Source organism: Dryas octopetala, chromosome 1 (assembly GCF_963921425.1).
Source record: "Dryas octopetala chromosome 1, drDryOcto1.1, whole genome shotgun sequence".
Lineage (NCBI taxonomy): Eukaryota > Viridiplantae > Streptophyta > Magnoliopsida > Rosales > Rosaceae > Dryas > Dryas octopetala.
Genome location: NC_141366.1, coordinates 22752783 through 22769478, shown reverse-complemented (window position 1 = coordinate 22769478; position 16696 = coordinate 22752783). Strand labels below are relative to the sequence as shown.

At 35.4% G+C, this 16696-nt stretch overlaps 1 protein-coding gene across 2 annotated transcripts; it reads left to right on the top strand.

Annotated features, from left to right (window-relative positions):
* The first annotated feature begins 5042 nt into the window (after window positions 1–5042).
* On the top strand, window positions 5043–15779 carry LOC147299206 (P-loop containing nucleoside triphosphate hydrolases superfamily protein). Of its 2 annotated transcripts, none has more exons than XM_086256348.1 (22): window positions 5043–5303; window positions 5528–5683; window positions 5782–5865; window positions 6014–6133; window positions 6696–6809; window positions 7109–7201; window positions 7570–7659; window positions 7782–7852; window positions 8229–8303; window positions 8432–8519; window positions 8997–9055; window positions 9250–9313; window positions 9593–9658; window positions 10231–10389; window positions 10476–10580; window positions 10873–11108; window positions 11424–11493; window positions 12114–12164; window positions 12261–12323; window positions 13214–13273; window positions 13370–13449; window positions 13755–15779. In XM_086256348.1, exons 1-22 carry the CDS (start codon window positions 5043–5045, stop codon window positions 15676–15678), a joined length of 4089 nt encoding a protein of 1362 aa, XP_086112474.1. In that variant the 3' UTR covers window positions 15679–15779. The 2 variants fall into 2 exon arrangements, with proteins under 2 accessions (XP_086112474.1, XP_086112467.1); XM_086256341.1 differs by having other exon boundaries at window positions 12114–12170.
* Window positions 15780–16696: the final 917 nt, after the last annotated feature.

Sequence of the window (16696 nt, the reverse complement as noted above, 5' to 3'; positions counted from 1 at the left end):
ATTTTGAGTTAACTCTAGTATGTTGTTTAATTCTTACTAATAAATAAGTACTTTTTAATTAATATGTTAAGTATTTTGTAATTAATATGTATAAAATTAAATTTTGAGATGACATGTATGTTGATTTCATTTTGTTTTGAGTTTTTTTTATTAATTAATTATCATCATGAAATTTGATAATTATGATGACATGTATGTAGGTCATCTACTAGACCAAATAGTTATTGGCTCATCCTACTTGAGTTTTAAAGCAAGGATTTCTTCTGCGGACTCATTTTTCTTATAATTACCTCTTATTTGGATTAAAGTTGCAATTTAAATCTCAGTTGCGTAAATGATCAAACGGCTCACAACAAGCTCCAGATCTATTTTTTTTTTTTCTTTGGTCGAAGCTGCCGCATCTATTCCGTATAATAAGTTATAAATTAATTTTTTTTCAAAGCGTTATTGTGTTTGTTAATTTTCTCAAGTTGAGGCAATAATCATTAAACCAATTTTTAGCACCCAATGGCCACTACTAAATCCCTCACCACCAATACAAGACCATCACTAATAAGTCTCCAATAACTCCTAATTAACCATAAAAAACAAAACAAAAAAACAAAATAAGAGGTTGATCAATTGTTTTTGGGAAAATTCGCAAGAACTATTGTAAAGTGAAGCCATTTAGGATCCACTACTAAAAGCTTTCAAAAATACCCAAACTAGACATCAAACAATAACTACAAGCACACATGGGGCTGCACTTCATTTGTCACAAAGCAACAAACTTGTTACTATCCTGTAATAACAGCTGTGACTGATTGACAGCCACATTCATCTAGATGCCAATCAAGTCTCACACTCTATAATGCATGCAAATTTAAAAGCATATTTTTTAAATAGTGTATTCATGACTTTTAAATATTTTTTTTAAGTGATAATTTTTTATGAACTTCATAAACTTCATAGACTTTCATAAACTTTACAAAATTATGATAGACTTTCATGAAATTTTATAGACTTGCATAGAGTTTTATATAAAAGACTTTCAATGACTTGTAATAAATTATATAATTGCCATGGAGTACAAAAAAGATGTCAACAACAAATTTTTTTCTTATAATCTCTCCTTTTTCTATATACCACATATGCTCATTTTTGCTACAATTTTTTCTATTTACCTAGCTAGATCTCATCTTTGTATTCTACTAGTTTGAAATTTTCTTTCAATTTTTCAAGTGCTCAATGGGTTGGTTCAATGGAGCATGTTGGTTAAAATCTTGCCCTCTACGCCCCTCACTATAAAGACCACTCAATTTCTCTATTTTTCATCTGTCAATAATCTAGATTTTGTAAGAAAAATTATGTTAATTAATTAAAATTTTCTGTTTTCTTTACAAGATTTTTGACCCCAACCTAATTGTCTCTCATTTGCTTAGTACGTAAACTAAAAAATATTGTCAACTATTATTTCGATGAAGAAAAAATTTCACAAGTATTTAATCCAATTTTTCATACAATAGAAATATAGAAACATCAATAATCAAACAGCCAAAAGAAGACACAATTTTTAGAAGGAAAAAAGGAAAATGCTTTGAGTAATTTTATTCAATATACCTTTTTAATAGCCCATTAACTATTTTGACCCTCTGGTTCAAAATATAACTTTTATGACCCTTTTGTCTGTGAAATATCTATAATACCCTCCATATAAAACTTTTTTTTACTGTAGCTTCTTTTTTTTTCTTCGTTTCTCTCTCTCCCCCCCCTCTTCATCTCTCTCTCTCTCCCCCCCCCTCTTCATCTCTCTCTCTCTCCCCCCCCCCCCTTTCATCTGTTTGGTTGCAGTCTTGCAGATCCTCAACCCAACAACAATCCTAGATCCGAGCGCACCACCAGATCCGCTCCCACCGTAGATCCAAAAGAAAACAGAGTATATGATTCCCTCTTGCTGGCACTTCGCATCACTGAGACCACTCTCTCTCTCTTCCACCTTGACCTTTTCTTTTCCCTTGAACAGAGTTCCATTGTGTTAATGTATTTACTACTAAACTAAACCATCCACATTCACTATAACCTCTTTGTCCCTTTTATCTTCTTTATCTCTGAGAAAAAAAAAGGTTCATACTAATTAACATGTAGAAAAAGTGGCAGAACATCGTCTGTGGGGTCTCCTACTTGAGTGGGTTTCCTTCAAGTTCAGAGCTTTAAAATCGTACATGTGCGAGCATTGATGTTCTACTCTGATCAAGAACAACAACAGCAATGGTCAGGAACTGGGTTGCTTTGGTTTTAATTTTGAATGTGAAGGTGGAAATTGAATTGAAATTTTTTTTTTATTTTGGCAAAGTGGCAATTTGCTGGTGAAAATATGGTGGTGCTATAGCACATAATTGAATTTGTGGTCAACACAAATCAACCTGTGGCCACTATGCGGCAACATTTTCATATAAAGGGGTATTTTGGTCTAAAAAAAGAAGAAAGAGTCATAAAAGTTATAGGCTTTTTAGCAAGAGGGCTGTTATTTTCACACCCTTTTGTAAAAAAAAAAATAAAAAATCAAAGGAAAAGACATATCTCTCATTTTCACACCCAAAAACTAACTCCATTTTTTCTCTTTTGCACACCCCATCAACAGACCAAAAAAAACATACACACACACCCAGCCCCTTCATCTCCCTCACCCGACAACACCCACCCACGCAGCCCTCCCTCATCAGCCCTTTCTTCACCCGACTCACCCACCCAGCCCCCTCCCTCCCTCACCTGACCACCGTAAGCAGCACCCGACCCCACCCCCAACCTTCTCCTCTCTCTCTTTTCTTCTCTCCTCCCTCCCTCCCTTTCTCTCTCTGCTTTCTCCTTCGTTCGGCACTAGTTTGCCGAAAATTTGAGTTTTCTTCGGCAGCCACCTACCGAACATCCACAAACCATTCGACAGGTAGCCGCCGAACATTCACGACCCATTCGGCATATAGCTGTCGAACCAGCTGCGATTTTCGGCAAACCAAGGGTGCTTCGTTGTGGTTGCAACAGGTTGAGGCGCGATGTTGCAGGAGAGCTCGGAGAAGGGTGGGGCTCGGGTGCTAGCTGGAGACGATGTGCTCGGCCATTGGTGTTGCAGGCGAGCTCGGAAGAGAGAAGAAAAGAGAGAGATGAGGAGGTTGGGGGTGGGCTCGGGTGCTGCTTGTGGTGGTCGGGTGAGGGAGGGAGGGGGCTGGGTGGGTGGGTGGGTGGGTGGGTGAAGGAGGGGAGGTGGTCGGGGTGAGGCTGAGAATGAAGGGTGTGTTTTTTTTTTTTTTTTGTGTATGAGAATAAGGGGTGTGTTGGGTGAGGGGTGAGTGTGTCTTTTCCTTTACTTTTTGATTTTTGATTTTTATAAAAGGGTGTGCAAATAGCAGCCCTCTTTAGCAAAATACCCACCTGAACTTTGACTTGATTTACATGCTACCACCTAAATTAAAAATTGAAACAAGTTACCTCTTAAATTAAATTTTATTTGCAAGTTACCATCTTCATCCAAATCCTCATAAGTTTTTTAGGAGGCAAACAAAATTTAGATGAAGGTGGTAACTTGCAAACAAAATTTAATTTAAGAGGCAACTTGTTTCAATTTTTAATTTATGTGGTAAAATGTAAATCGATTCAAAGTTCAGGTGAGTATCTTGCTAAAAAGCCAAAGTTATATTTTGGATTGGAGGGTCAAAATAGTTGATGGGGTATTAAAAAGGTATATTGAATAAAATTATGCTTTCGACAAGTGTATTTCTCATGGACCATAACCGCGCGTAGGCGTATGCTTAAGGCTGCCCATCGGTCGGTTCGGATCGGTATTGGGGCTTACCAAACCAAAACCAAAAAATTTGGTATTTTTCGGTTTCGGTATTTTTTGGTTCGGTAATTTTTGGTAAATTTCAGTTTTCGGTTTGATTTCGGTAATTTTGGTATCGGATATTTTCGGTTCATTTTCGATTTATTTTGGTATATCTTCGGTTCATTTTCGGTTTACTTTGGTATATCTTCAGTTCATTTTTAGTTTAATTATAATAATACTAATTATTATATACCAATATAAATTAAAATTTAATCAAATATGATGCATAAAATATAATGTTTGATGAATATATATTTGCACGAGTAGTATTGGTAGTTTAGTTTAGTACTAGTATTTTACCCTAGTAATAATATATACTAGTATAATTAGTTTAATAATATGTATTAGTACATATCGTATTAATTTAGTTTGTATATATACCGATAAATATGAATGTATATATATATATATATATGCATTACTTACCTAAAGATGATATTTTTATTTTCCTAAAAATAATAACATTTACTTTATTAGAGAATGACTCTATATCTTAACTCACACTTTTAATAATATTAATATGATAACATTATACAATTATATTTTTTTATAGTTGTTTAAGATATTAGTAGTTTAATATTTATTGTACCACTAACATAATAGTATTATATAAACATATATAAATAAATTTCAGTAATTGTTTCCATTTTTTCGGTATATATTTTGATTTTTTCGGTAATAATCGATTCGGTTTCTTTCGGTAATAATTTTCGGTAATCGGTCGGTTTACCAACTTTTTTCGGTTTTTACCAAAACCAAACCAACTTTTTTCGGATATTTTCGGTTTCGGATTTTCGATTTTCGAATTGTGAAAATCATTATACCAAACCAAAAAAATTTGGTCGGTAGTCAGTCGATTCGATAAAAACTAAACCAAAAGGCAGCCTTACGCGGTGTAGCTCTTTCAATACGATTCCACAGCTGAAAAGGAAGAAAAAAAAAAAAAAAAAAAAAAAAGAGGGCGGCTCCCCAAAAATTTTCAAATCCAGCATCCAAACGGTCCGATACTTTAAACTGAAATCATCCCAACCGTTCAGCCAAACCACTGTTCACCGTCCGATCACACATTTCCCCTCCCCCCAGTCTCTACCAAATTCAAATTCACTCTTCACCTCTCCCATCTTCGCATCTTCCCCGAATCAATCACTGACTCACTCTCACAGAGTCACAGAGCTCGTTTCCGAAAATGGCTTTCTTATCGAACACCGCGAGCGCGATCAAGAGCCGGTTCGGGTTCCACGACCACCACTCCTCCGACCCGGTTCGGAACACTCCGGATCCTCTCAAATCCGCGGCCAAAGAGAATTTCTCGGCGGCTCGGAGCATCCGCGACTGGGATGACGATGACGACGACGACGTCGGAAAAGTCAGTACCAGTACGGCGTCGTCTAGCCACAGCTTTGAGTTTCGTGAAGACCCCTCCTTCTGGAAAGACCACAACGTGCAGGTAATGAATTAAAGTGCTTTTGGTGTTTTTCGAAAGTGCTTTTGTTGCTTTTCAAATTCAGATTAAAGTGCTTCTATTGCTGAAGTCTCCAAGTTTTCAGATTGATGTTGAATTTTCTGTAGTTTAGAAATTGCTCCGTTTGGTTAGATCTTCCAATTTTTTTATATTTTGAATTGAAGTGGTTGGAGTGAATTTTTTGTGTTTCCTGTGAAAATTATGCTTAGGTTATCATTCGGATTCGGCCACTTAGTAGCGCCGAAATATCGCTGCAAGGCTATGGTAAATGCGTCCGTCAAGAGAGCTGTCAGACGGTGACTTGGACCGGGCACCCTGAGTCCCGATTCACCTTTGACATTGTTGCAGATGAGAATGTTACCCAGGTGAGTTTTCATATTTGTTTATGTATTTTTTGAACTTTTTTTTTTGTTCTTTCTTTGATTTGGGAGCATGGTACTCATTTGAGCTTTGTCATATACAGGAGCAACTATTCAAAGTGGCTGGATTGCCGATGGTGGACAACTGCATGGGAGGCTACAACAGTTGCATGTTTGCTTATGGCCAAGTGAGTCTCCAACACAACTTCTTCTTTAAATAATTGAATGTCTTTGATGGTAGATTCAATATATTGAGATTTGAGTTGGGCAAGCAAATGTTTGAATAACTTGATTTGCTTTTCGTTGCTCACCTATGACTTGATTTTTTCGGTGCAGACTGGAAGTGGGAAAACCCACACAATGCTTGGAGATATTGAGGGTGGCACTAGAAGACACAGTGTCAATTGTGGGATGACACCTAGAGTCTTCGAATATCTATTCTCAAGAATTCAAAAGGTGTGTAACCTCTTCCTCCGTATTATGAAAATTACTCTACCTGAAACCATTCCTTGTATGATCATTTGACTACAAGAGGTATTCAGATCTTTAGAGATTGAATGATCATAATTATAGTAGAACCCAGGGTATTTTTTATAGCGTAGGTTTTGATGATGTACAACTTTATTATGTACTCTAGAGGCAATATTTTTTTTCAGAAGCATTTCAGCTTAATGCTTCTTCTGACCTTCTGGTTCACCGGACAAACCTTCAGATTATTTTATTAGTTCATATTCACCTTTGAGATTAATATTAGTCTCAGTATCAGTGATTAAATCAAATCAGTCTTAGTTCCAAGCAATTAAATCACTGGATCCACTGTACTAAAAAAAAACGGTCATCTTTATTGAGTGTCTGAGATAATTCTAATTATTAGGTTGGCTATATGATGCCCTTTGCACCATATAGTTCTATATTCAGAGCTGAATTTGAATGTCAATTGCTGATAGATTTTATCCATGTTTAATATTGCTTGCAAGCTACTGATGCAAACTTTATTGGTTTAATTGTGGTGTTTCAGGAAAAAGAGGCTGGCAGAGATGAAAAATTGAAGTATATATGTAAATGTTCATTTTTAGAAATATACAATGAACAGATTCTAGATCTTTTGGACCCTTCAGCTAACAACTTGCAGGTAAGGATCACTTACTGTTGAGAGTTTTATTTATAAGATTTCTCATTTTAGTTCTGATCACCCAGGTACCAACCAAAATTAATTTGAATCTCTCGGTGTTCTCAAAGATGAAAGAGCTCTTTATACGTTAAAGATTTTATTTTCTACTTCTGCACGATTATTAAAAATATAATACAACTTTGATATATACCTATCGGCAGTTTAGCTTACTCATACATATTTTGGACTGATCCCTTTTTTATTTATTTACATTTTTTTGCATTCTTATGACTGTTGTGAATATTGTGAGTATATTACAGATAAGAGAAGACATAAAGAAAGGTGTTTATGTGGAAAATCTAAAGGAGGTTGAAGTTACAAGTGCTCGAGATGTTATCCAACAACTTATTCAAGTATATAAGACCTCTGCTCATATGCTCTTTATCATTTCAACTTTAAATGCTTGTCATGCCCCCCTCTAGTTGTGCCTTAATCAAAGCCTTGTATATTTTTGTTACTTAAGTTCAGCCTTAGTTGATTGTAATTACCATTGAACCAAGGCTAAACCGAAGTAACAAAATATATATAAGGCTCTGATTAAGGCACAAATAAAGGTTGTAATCATTCTGTGAATCTTAAAGGTTGTATTTCAAATGATAGAAACTTTGTTTTTATCTAATGTCGACTTTGTGGGCAGTTATTTTGTTCTTTGTAAAATTTTTTAGAACTGCTTAACTATATAAGGATTTTGCATTTCTTACCACACTTTATTATGTTGCAGGGTTCAGCTAATAGAAAGGTAGCTGCTACTAATATGAATCGTGCTAGCAGTCGTTCTCATAGTGTATTTACATGCATCATAGAAAGTAAAGTGAGTCAACTTTTTTATTGTTTTTTTAAATTTCTGTAAAAATTGTAACAAATCTTGTTTTATCTTCTTTCCTTTTCCAACTTTTAGTTAATTTCAAATTGTAACTGATCATTTGTTATCAGCGGGAATGCCAAGGAGTAACTCACCACCGATTTGCTCGGCTTAATCTCGTTGACTTAGCAGGATCTGAAAGGTAAAGTGATATAAAGAAAAATATGTGGATTTTCAATTTTATTTACAAGAGAGGGGATTGGTAGAAATTTGAAGGAAGATAAGTGGTTTTTCAATCTCCCTCTATATGTTTAGTAGTACAAGGGAAAGGAAGAAAAATAATGGTAAAATATGGGGCTAAAAAAATTACTGCTGTAAAAGACTAGTTTCTGTTCAGTGCTTGCACTTTCTGAGTGAGATGAAGATTGGGTCTCAGGGGAAGTATGCTTCACCATTTCTATGCAATATTGCTCCTAGTATCCATAAATAGGAAATATTTCATCTTTACGTTATTTTTCTCCACTCTCTCAATGAATTCAGTTTGTATTTTATCAATATTCTCTATGGGTTTATGACAGGCAGAAGAGTTCAGGTGCTGAAGGTGAACGTCTAAAGGAAGCTACTAATATCAACAAGTCTCTTTCAACATTGGGGTATGTTTTCTTTAGTATTCATCTTAGCTTTTCTTGGTTAAGGACTGAAAATTTCGTTTTCTTAATGATGTTGAAGTTAGAGATTAAATCACCATTCATTTGTTTAATTGGTTTTTTTATACATGCAGACTTGTGATTATGAATCTCATAAATATGTCCCATGGGAAGTCACTCCATGTTCCATACCGGGATTCAAAGCTTACATTTTTGCTTCAGGTAGTTTGTGATATTATTTGGAATGCTTTAACATTCAGTTACTTGCCATTTATGATGAAATACAATTAGTATTACTATAATAAAGTGAAGCATCAGTACATGGATATGAGATGTATAGATCTGGGCCTTGTAAGTTTGAGCTGTAGGGAGAGTCCTTTTCAAAAGTTATTTCTTATCATTGCCATTACAGTTTTTGAAGTAGTTATACATCTATCTGAAAGTGTTCCCACTAGAGCTCTTGTTGCAGGACAGAACTTAAGGCTAATTGTAAGGAGAATCTCCCTTTTGTTTTTTATTTTTTATGTTAAAGGCTTGAGTCAAGTTGATTTGCTCTATGAAGTATTAACTAAATATCAGGGCCAAGAGTTTCTTGCTATCTGTGATAACAGTACAAAGTTTTGATTATTGGAAAGTCTGAATTTCTTGTGTAATCCTAAGAGTGTGTAATATGAAAACTCGATTTTGTTTTCTTTTCAGGATTCTCTAGGTGGAAATTCAAAGACAATTATAATAGCAAATATTAGTCCTTCTATCAGGTCAGTAAATCTCTTTTTCTTACGCTTCTTACTTTTTTTTGCTTGCCGTTTATGCTCATAAACTTTGTTATGTTTTTGGGATAACTTATTGGGTTTTAAGTTATCTTGTTTTATGTTCTTCCATATATTGTATTCTATAATTCATGACAAGCTCAGTTATGTAGCTATTTAACATTTTATGTGGGTTTTTGCAGTTGTTCATTGGAGACATTGAGCACTTTGAAGTTTGCACAACGTGCTAAATTCCTTAAAAACAATGTATAATATTTTTCTTTTCTGTTTTTGCATGCACATTTTTAACGTATGGTTTTTGCTGCTTTGTCAGATGAAGAAAATAATATATGATATCTACTTTTAGTATATATTAGATGGACTTTCATTCACTTTAGTTTATACAGATTATCAAAAGTTTTCAATGGACTGAGTTCTTATAAGACTAAAATGGGGCTGATTTTGACCTTTGAACTTTTTTATACGACCTTATTGGTACTAGTAGGACAAAATTCTTATATTAGTTGTTGTGTTATGTTTCTTCAGGCAATTGTGAATGAGGATGCCTCTGGAGATGTCATTGCGATGAGGGTGCAAATTCAACAACTCAAGGTATTATGCTCAATCTTCTCTCTGTGTGTGGAGTACCACACTGCCAGTATTTGTAATAAAGATCATGTATGTTGACTATTGCCTTTTTGCTAGGATATGATGTACTGACAGTCATTATAGATCTGATGGCAATTTTATGTTTATGACTTGACAAACACCTTATTAGAAGTCCGACATAAAACTACTGTTAAACATAGTAAAATCTCAATGAACTTATATTGACTTCTGCTATCAGTGATTATTATATTACTACAGAGGTTGCTCTTTGGTGATTTTTAGTAAATGTTGATTTTGAATAAAGTAACAAAAAAATTGATTGTAGAACACCCCAAGGAGACATCACTGGAGGGATATCTGTCAGCTTCAGATTTTATTGAATAGAATTGTTTTTTTGATTCAGATTAGACAAATTAATTAATTCCTTTTCTTTATTACATCACACAATAATTGTGGCTGATTTAATGTCCTCTAATCAAGTTCAACTAGATGAGCACTTAAGTCTAAACAGTGAACATTTTGTAGCTTTCTGGTCATGTACATTCTGTCTTATATATGTCCTTCATTCATTTTAGAAAGAAGTATCCCGCTTACGAGGACAAGTGGGTGGAGGATTTGAAAATCAGGACAATGATATTTTGGATGTAAGCTTTCCAGGATCTCCTGGATCTTTTAAGTGGAATGGACTTAATGGATCATCTAGTCCACTTGCTTTTGGCAAAAGGATATCTCAGGTATGCACCATTCATTCTGAATTTGGGAGTTGAGAGTATGTTTGTCTGAAATTGTTGGTTACTAATTAAATTTATTGAATTTTCAGAAAAAGGACTATGAAGTTGCCCTTGTTGGGGCATTCAGGAGGGAAAAGGATAAAGATATTGCATTGCAGGCATTGGCTACTGAAAGCCAGGCAGCTATACAGCTGGTATGTATCAAAAAATTGTCTTTTTTTTGTTATTATGGCATGACTTTGGTGTGTCTTACTTTCAGAGTTATGCATATGTAGTAGATTTCCTTGGTTGTCACCAAAATCTTTTTTCTATTCATCAAGATATCTAATTCCATGTCAAAAATTAATTTGGATATGGCTTGCAAAGTCATGCCATTCTTTTATAAGTTTTGTTTAGTTTTGCACATTTTAAAATCAATAATACTTGCTTCAGTTATTAAATTTTCAAATCTTCTTAGAAATAAATCTTTGTGTTGGGGTTTGTTAGGCCAAACAAAGAGAGGATGAAATACAAGGCCTGAAGATGAGGCTACGATTTCGAGAAGCTGGGATAAAAAGGTTGGAAGCGGTTGCCTGTGGAAAGATCTCAGCTGAGACGCACTTGCTAAAAGAAAAGGAGGAATATTTGAAGGAAATTGAGGTCCTACGTGCGCAGGTTGATCGTAACCAAGAAGTGACTAGATTTGCCATGGAAAATTTGCGGCTAAAGGAAGAAATCAGAAGGTGTGTATTTGTTCTTATGCCACTCAAATCCTCTTTTATCAGAAGATACTAGTTCTTTCAGTTAGTGAGAGTCATACTGTTGAGGAACTAGTCATGATACACTGCTTTTTGATTCTACATGCAGAAAACTAAAAGGTTTTAGTTTCCGAAACACTCATTCACTTCCATCATCCATTTGTCTTTTAAACTATAAATTCTATATTAATTTTTGGGTTTTTTATTTCATTATTTTATTTTATTTTTTAAAATTTATAGAAATTTTGAGATTTTAGGATATTTAATATTGCAGTTGCTTATTTACATTTTAAAACACAGGTTGAAATCGTTTTATGAGGAAGGGGAACGGGAGATTATGTATGAACAGATCATGGTGTTACAAAACAAGGTAAAGAACTTGTGTAATATAAAATTGTTTGACTTTATAACCAATGCTTCTTTTCCCTTTTGAGCAAATTACAACTTACTCCTCTCAGGTTTGGGGGGTTTCACACATTGCATCCTATGATTTCAATTTAGTACCTAACGTTTTGATTTACTTACAATTCACTACTGTAGTATGTCTAACTGTCTAATCAGACGTTAATTGATGATGTGGCAATTGCGTGTCCCACATTTTGTTGACTTGTAAGGCCAAACGATTTCCCAGACTGCTCTATAAGAAGTGCTTCAGCAGTTTGATATGGATTTTTGGTTTTTGAACGACCTCCCAAAATCCATATCAAACTTGATGTATTGAAAATGCGCACTGCGCAGAGAGGTCATTCGGCCTTACTGGTTGGCAAAAATGTAGGGTCTGCAACTGTCAAGTCATCAATTAACATATAATTAGACAGTAAAAAATATGGCAGTAGTGAATTGTAGGTAAATCAAAACGTTAGGTACTAAATTGGAACCATAGGGTGTAAGTTGTGAAACACCCCAAACCTGAGGAGTGTAAATTGTAATTTGCTCTTCCCTTTTCTATTGGTCTGAAATCTAAATGTGTTTCTTGTGACTAACATGCAGTTGCTAGAAGCTCTCGATTGGAAACTTATGCATGAATCAGGGCCCTCCATAGTTCAGGTATTCCATGCATTGTCTTGTATGGTGAAGGTGAATTATTTCATAGAAAGTTATTTTAACATAATTCTTTGTGAAATGTTTTTACTACAGAATACTAAACCAGATGTGTTGATGGAACTTCAGCATGATGATAATTTGCTGATCTCCAATCAGGTGAGCTCCAGACTCACTATTTGTTTCCAACATTTTCCAATGAAGCTGATCTCTTATTGCTTTATTACCTTGTGTCAGCTTCCTTTTTGCTTTTCCACCTTTGCAAATGTTTGATAACTTAATGTCCTTGTCACAACTCACAATAACTGTTTGAATTAGAAAGCATAGCATGGCGAGCAATGTCTGACATCATATTTTTATTATTACTTAAGTTTAATATCTAATCCTCTTGCATTTGCCACATGATATTTGAAGAGCATTAAAGTAACTTTCAATTGAGATTTACATTTTTTAAAGAAGTAGCAACGAGTCCTTAAGTCTTTAATTTTGAGCTCAGCTTCTTCACTGTTGCTAGTTTCCAGCCTTTTAGTAAAGGCTGGAAAGGGGGCTAGGTTGTTATCAACTACTATACCATCGAAAGTTCTCGCACTTGAATGTTACTTTAAAGCTGCAAGTGTTTTGTGAGCTTCAGGCATGGAAATTTAGCTTAAACCATATTTATTTTCTCATGATCCTAATGTTTCTTATATAAAAAAGCTTACATCCATCATGTTTTCTGAGCTTCGGGCATGGATTTCAGTGTGGATTCAACTTCTTTATCATTGTTTATTAAGAGCCATTACTAAAGGCATAATTTGCAGTTTTATCTTTTATAGGAAGAATAAGGACTAGGTTGTTAGCAACAACAACTATGCCTTGTTGAAATTCTTTAGATAAAAAGTGCTGGAGTGTTACACTAAAACTGCAAAATTTTGTGAGCTTTAAGCACGGACTTCAAGTTTACACCATGTTTATACTATATTCTGCTTATTTTTAAGCCTATGTCCACCATCATTCTTTTTTTTTTTTTGTCATTACATTTATTTTTCTTTTACATCTTTGTGACACAGGAGCAAGCATCACCTTGGCAGTCTTCCATCAAGGAGGAGAATGAATTTCTTCGTATGCAGGTAAAATATGTAAAAAGTCTTCTCTATTTCAGATGACTTTTATTTTCCTTGGTAGAAGCGGTTTTCCTATTTGATGTTAAATTGTTCATAACACAGGCCATTCAAAACCAATCAGAAATTGATGCACTCCACAAGGAGCTACAACTCTGCCTTGAAGAGAAAGAAAATTTGCAAAGGTAACTGTCTAATGGTTTCAACTTTTATCTTCCCTATAAAACTCTCAAAGTAATAAAATTGGGAAGTTCAATATAATGTCTCAATACATAAAGTGAAATTCATTTGTCTGTCGTATATTTCTAGCTGAAGGGGATTGGGATGACTGAGGGTTTCTTTTTTGTTTATTTATTAAGGAATAGGGATATCATATTTTGTGCAAATTTTTGTTCTTTTGTTCTGTTTTTCCTATTTGTTTTGTTTGATCTATTGAGATGAGGTTTCTGCTTTATTATCAGTATCTCAATATTACTTACCAAATCTGCAGGAGTTTCAATGATTTGATGATAAAACTTGAAGAAGAGAGATCTTCTAGAGCGATGAAAGAAGACACACATCAAGTTGAGCTTCCTTCATCGTCAGTTGATGTGCCCATTATCAATTTCAATGATCAAATGGAGCTGAAAACAATGGTTGATGCCATTTCTGCTGCAAGTCAAAGAGAAGCTGAGGCTCATGAGACAGCAATAGTCCTGTCTAAAGAGAATGATGAATTGCGGAAGAAACTTAAGGTTCTGATTGAAGATAACAATAAACTCATTGAATTATATGAAGGGGCTACTTCAGAGAGTAACTACAGAAATATTAATAAATCTGAGTGTGTTCATGATGGCGCTGAAAGTCACAGTAATGGAGGTTTTATTGAACTGTCCAAAGAAAAGGAGGTTGAGATGAAAAAAGTGGTTGAGAGTTTAGAGCATCAACTTATGGAAATGCATGAAGAAAATGACAAACTATTGGGTTTGTATGAAAGAGCCATGCAGGAGAGGGATGAACTCAAAAGAGTGCTTTCTTCTGGTGGACAGAAAAGAGTTGAAGCTAAAGGAGAATTTGATTCCCCAGAGAAACCTACTTTATGTCAAGTAGCAGTCTCAATGGAGGAATCTGGTTTCTCTGGATTGAATGTGCAAGGTGCGCTCAGCCATATATCAGATGAAGTGAAAACGTATACTGAAGAAAGTGGTGGCTCAAGATTCAGTGTGCTAGATGGAGTGGGGCCATGTCCTGTTAATACTGAAGTGGATTCAGGAAATGAGGTTGATGACATGGAAAAGGAGACATCATATCTCACTACTGCCAAGCCTTCAGAAGATCTAGATTTGGTCAGAAAGAAACTGGAAAGAGCAGATGAACAACTTTTAGATTCTGCCAAACTTGTTACTGTATTTGGTTCCCTTGAGAAGGCAATATTAGAGGTTGGCAAACTCTCAAGAGAAATTGAAGTAATGGAGGATGAAATTCAGGTCAAGCAGCAACTTTTTGAATCCTATAAACTACTCTCTATAAAAACAAAAGAAGAAAGGGCTCTAATTGACAAAAAGTTATCAGCTCTCAAATACTCGCTATCTAGCTTTTCTTCATCAGTAGTTTACTTTGAGCAACGGGAAGCTCGGGCAAGAGCAAGGGTAATTGCTTCGACATCTTCTTTGGACCAAAAGAAAGGAGAGTTGGTCCGCATACAAGCACAGAAGGATGAAATAGCTGCCGCTCAGAAGAAACTACAACAATCCAAAATTGAATTAAAGAACAGTTTTGCATGCTTGAAGTCAAAACTGGAGGAGGAAAATCGAAAACAAGAGAATGAACAGGTTCTCTTTGTGATAGATAATGTTGAGAAGATAGATCCCTCACAGAAAAACTGGCATTTGGGAGGTAAAGCTACTGAGTTATTGAAGTCTGAGGAACAGAAAACTAAGCTGCAGGCTGAGATGAAGCTATCTCAAGAAAAACTTGGAGTAATGAGAAGGGAGCTTGAGGATTTGAACAGGAAGTCCGGGAAGGTAGAGATTGAGATGGAAGCTGTTCAGGTGGAGATACAGAAAGGTTTGAGGTCTGTGGAAGAGTTGGAACTTGCCCTCCAGGGTGTAATTCAGGAGAAGGAGATGCTATTGGAAGTAAGAGATAACGGAAAGACTGAAATTGAAAGTCTGATTCTTGAGTACCAGCAGCATTTGTTTGAATCCAATCTGAAGGAGGCAGAGATGAAGATTTTGGAGGAGGATTTGCAGATTGAGTTAAGAAAGATGGAAGAGCTGCGTATAGCAAGGGCTCTAGCGGCTGAGAAGACAACTGACTTTGTGTCTCATTCATGTTTGTTATCAGAAAAAATGGAGGAAGAGCTACAAAGTGTTAGGAAATATGTTGTGGAGGCAAAGTCATTGCTAGGGGAGGGCAATTCAACTGTCAGTTGAATCCTTGATCAACTGTCACAACAATTACTGTATTTCCACAAGAGGATGATGATGCCAACAAATTTACTTTGTAATTAGAAATCACTTCTCTCCTGTTTTGATCCAACATTATGTACTGGCGTACTGCTTCTTTAATTCAATCATTTTTTTTTCTCCTTTTTAATGAAAAGCAATATCATAATTAATTGGACCACTTTGAAGGAAGTTAGTTCCCCTGAAGTGCTGCCTCCATTTGTCATGATGCAGCATTTTAGAGCATACTGATTGTCATTCGGTTGATTGAAACAGACAATCATTGTCATCCCTATCAAATTTAATGGACAAACCGGATAATTTGACTTAAATTAAAGGGTTGTTTTGGTAACCTTTTATGCTTTATGTGATTCATTCTATATATAGAGAGCCGTTTAGGTATGGACGTGCGAATCTGCTACTGAGCGTTTGGTAGTTTTTTTAAAACAAACCAAGTGCTCATCCTGTTTTTTAGGATATGTATATGTATAGGGTTTAGGTGCGAACAATTTTTTTTTTTTTTTGCAACGAGCACTTCGCGTTTATTTTAGGGTTTAACTCTTAAAAGGGTATGAGGTAAATCTGTCGGCTTATACCCTAAAAAACGGGCAGAGGAGGCAGCGTCGAGAGCTGCAAAAAGCGCTCGCCTGTTTTTAAAAAACTTCACCGAGCTCTCGACGGAGCTATCGATCAATAATAGATTTGCACGTCCACACTTAAACAATTTTATATAATAAAGCGAATATCCAGGGTAAAATTACCATCCATATCCATAGATGTGGCGCCTTTTGCTCTATTTGGCTGGCCCATCTCCTTTGAATCCTTTGGTGTACTTTTTGTTGTATGTTTTTGCCTCTGGTTGTTTTTCTTTTCTTTTTTTGAACTTTGGCTATGGCTTTCTAATGCAAGATCTGTCGATCTGTCGAAAAGAATAATTATGAAAGTGTAACATGACGCACACCACCGAAAAAGAGATTTAAAGCGAGGGCTATTGAGGAATAATTTA

Bases quoted from the DNA above. Each gene is read 5' to 3' on its own strand.
- LOC147299206 (XM_086256341.1), top strand. From the start codon at position 5,043: ATGGCTTTCTTATCGAACACCGCGAGCGCGATCAAGAGCCGGTTCGGG. The intron at 7,660-7,781 runs GTGAGTCAACTT...ATTTGTTATCAG, and splicing joins CATGCATCATAGAAAGTAAA to CGGGAATGCCAAGGAGTAAC. The intron at 12,324-13,213 runs GTGAGCTCCAGA...TTTGTGACACAG, and splicing joins ATTTGCTGATCTCCAATCAG to GAGCAAGCATCACCTTGGCA.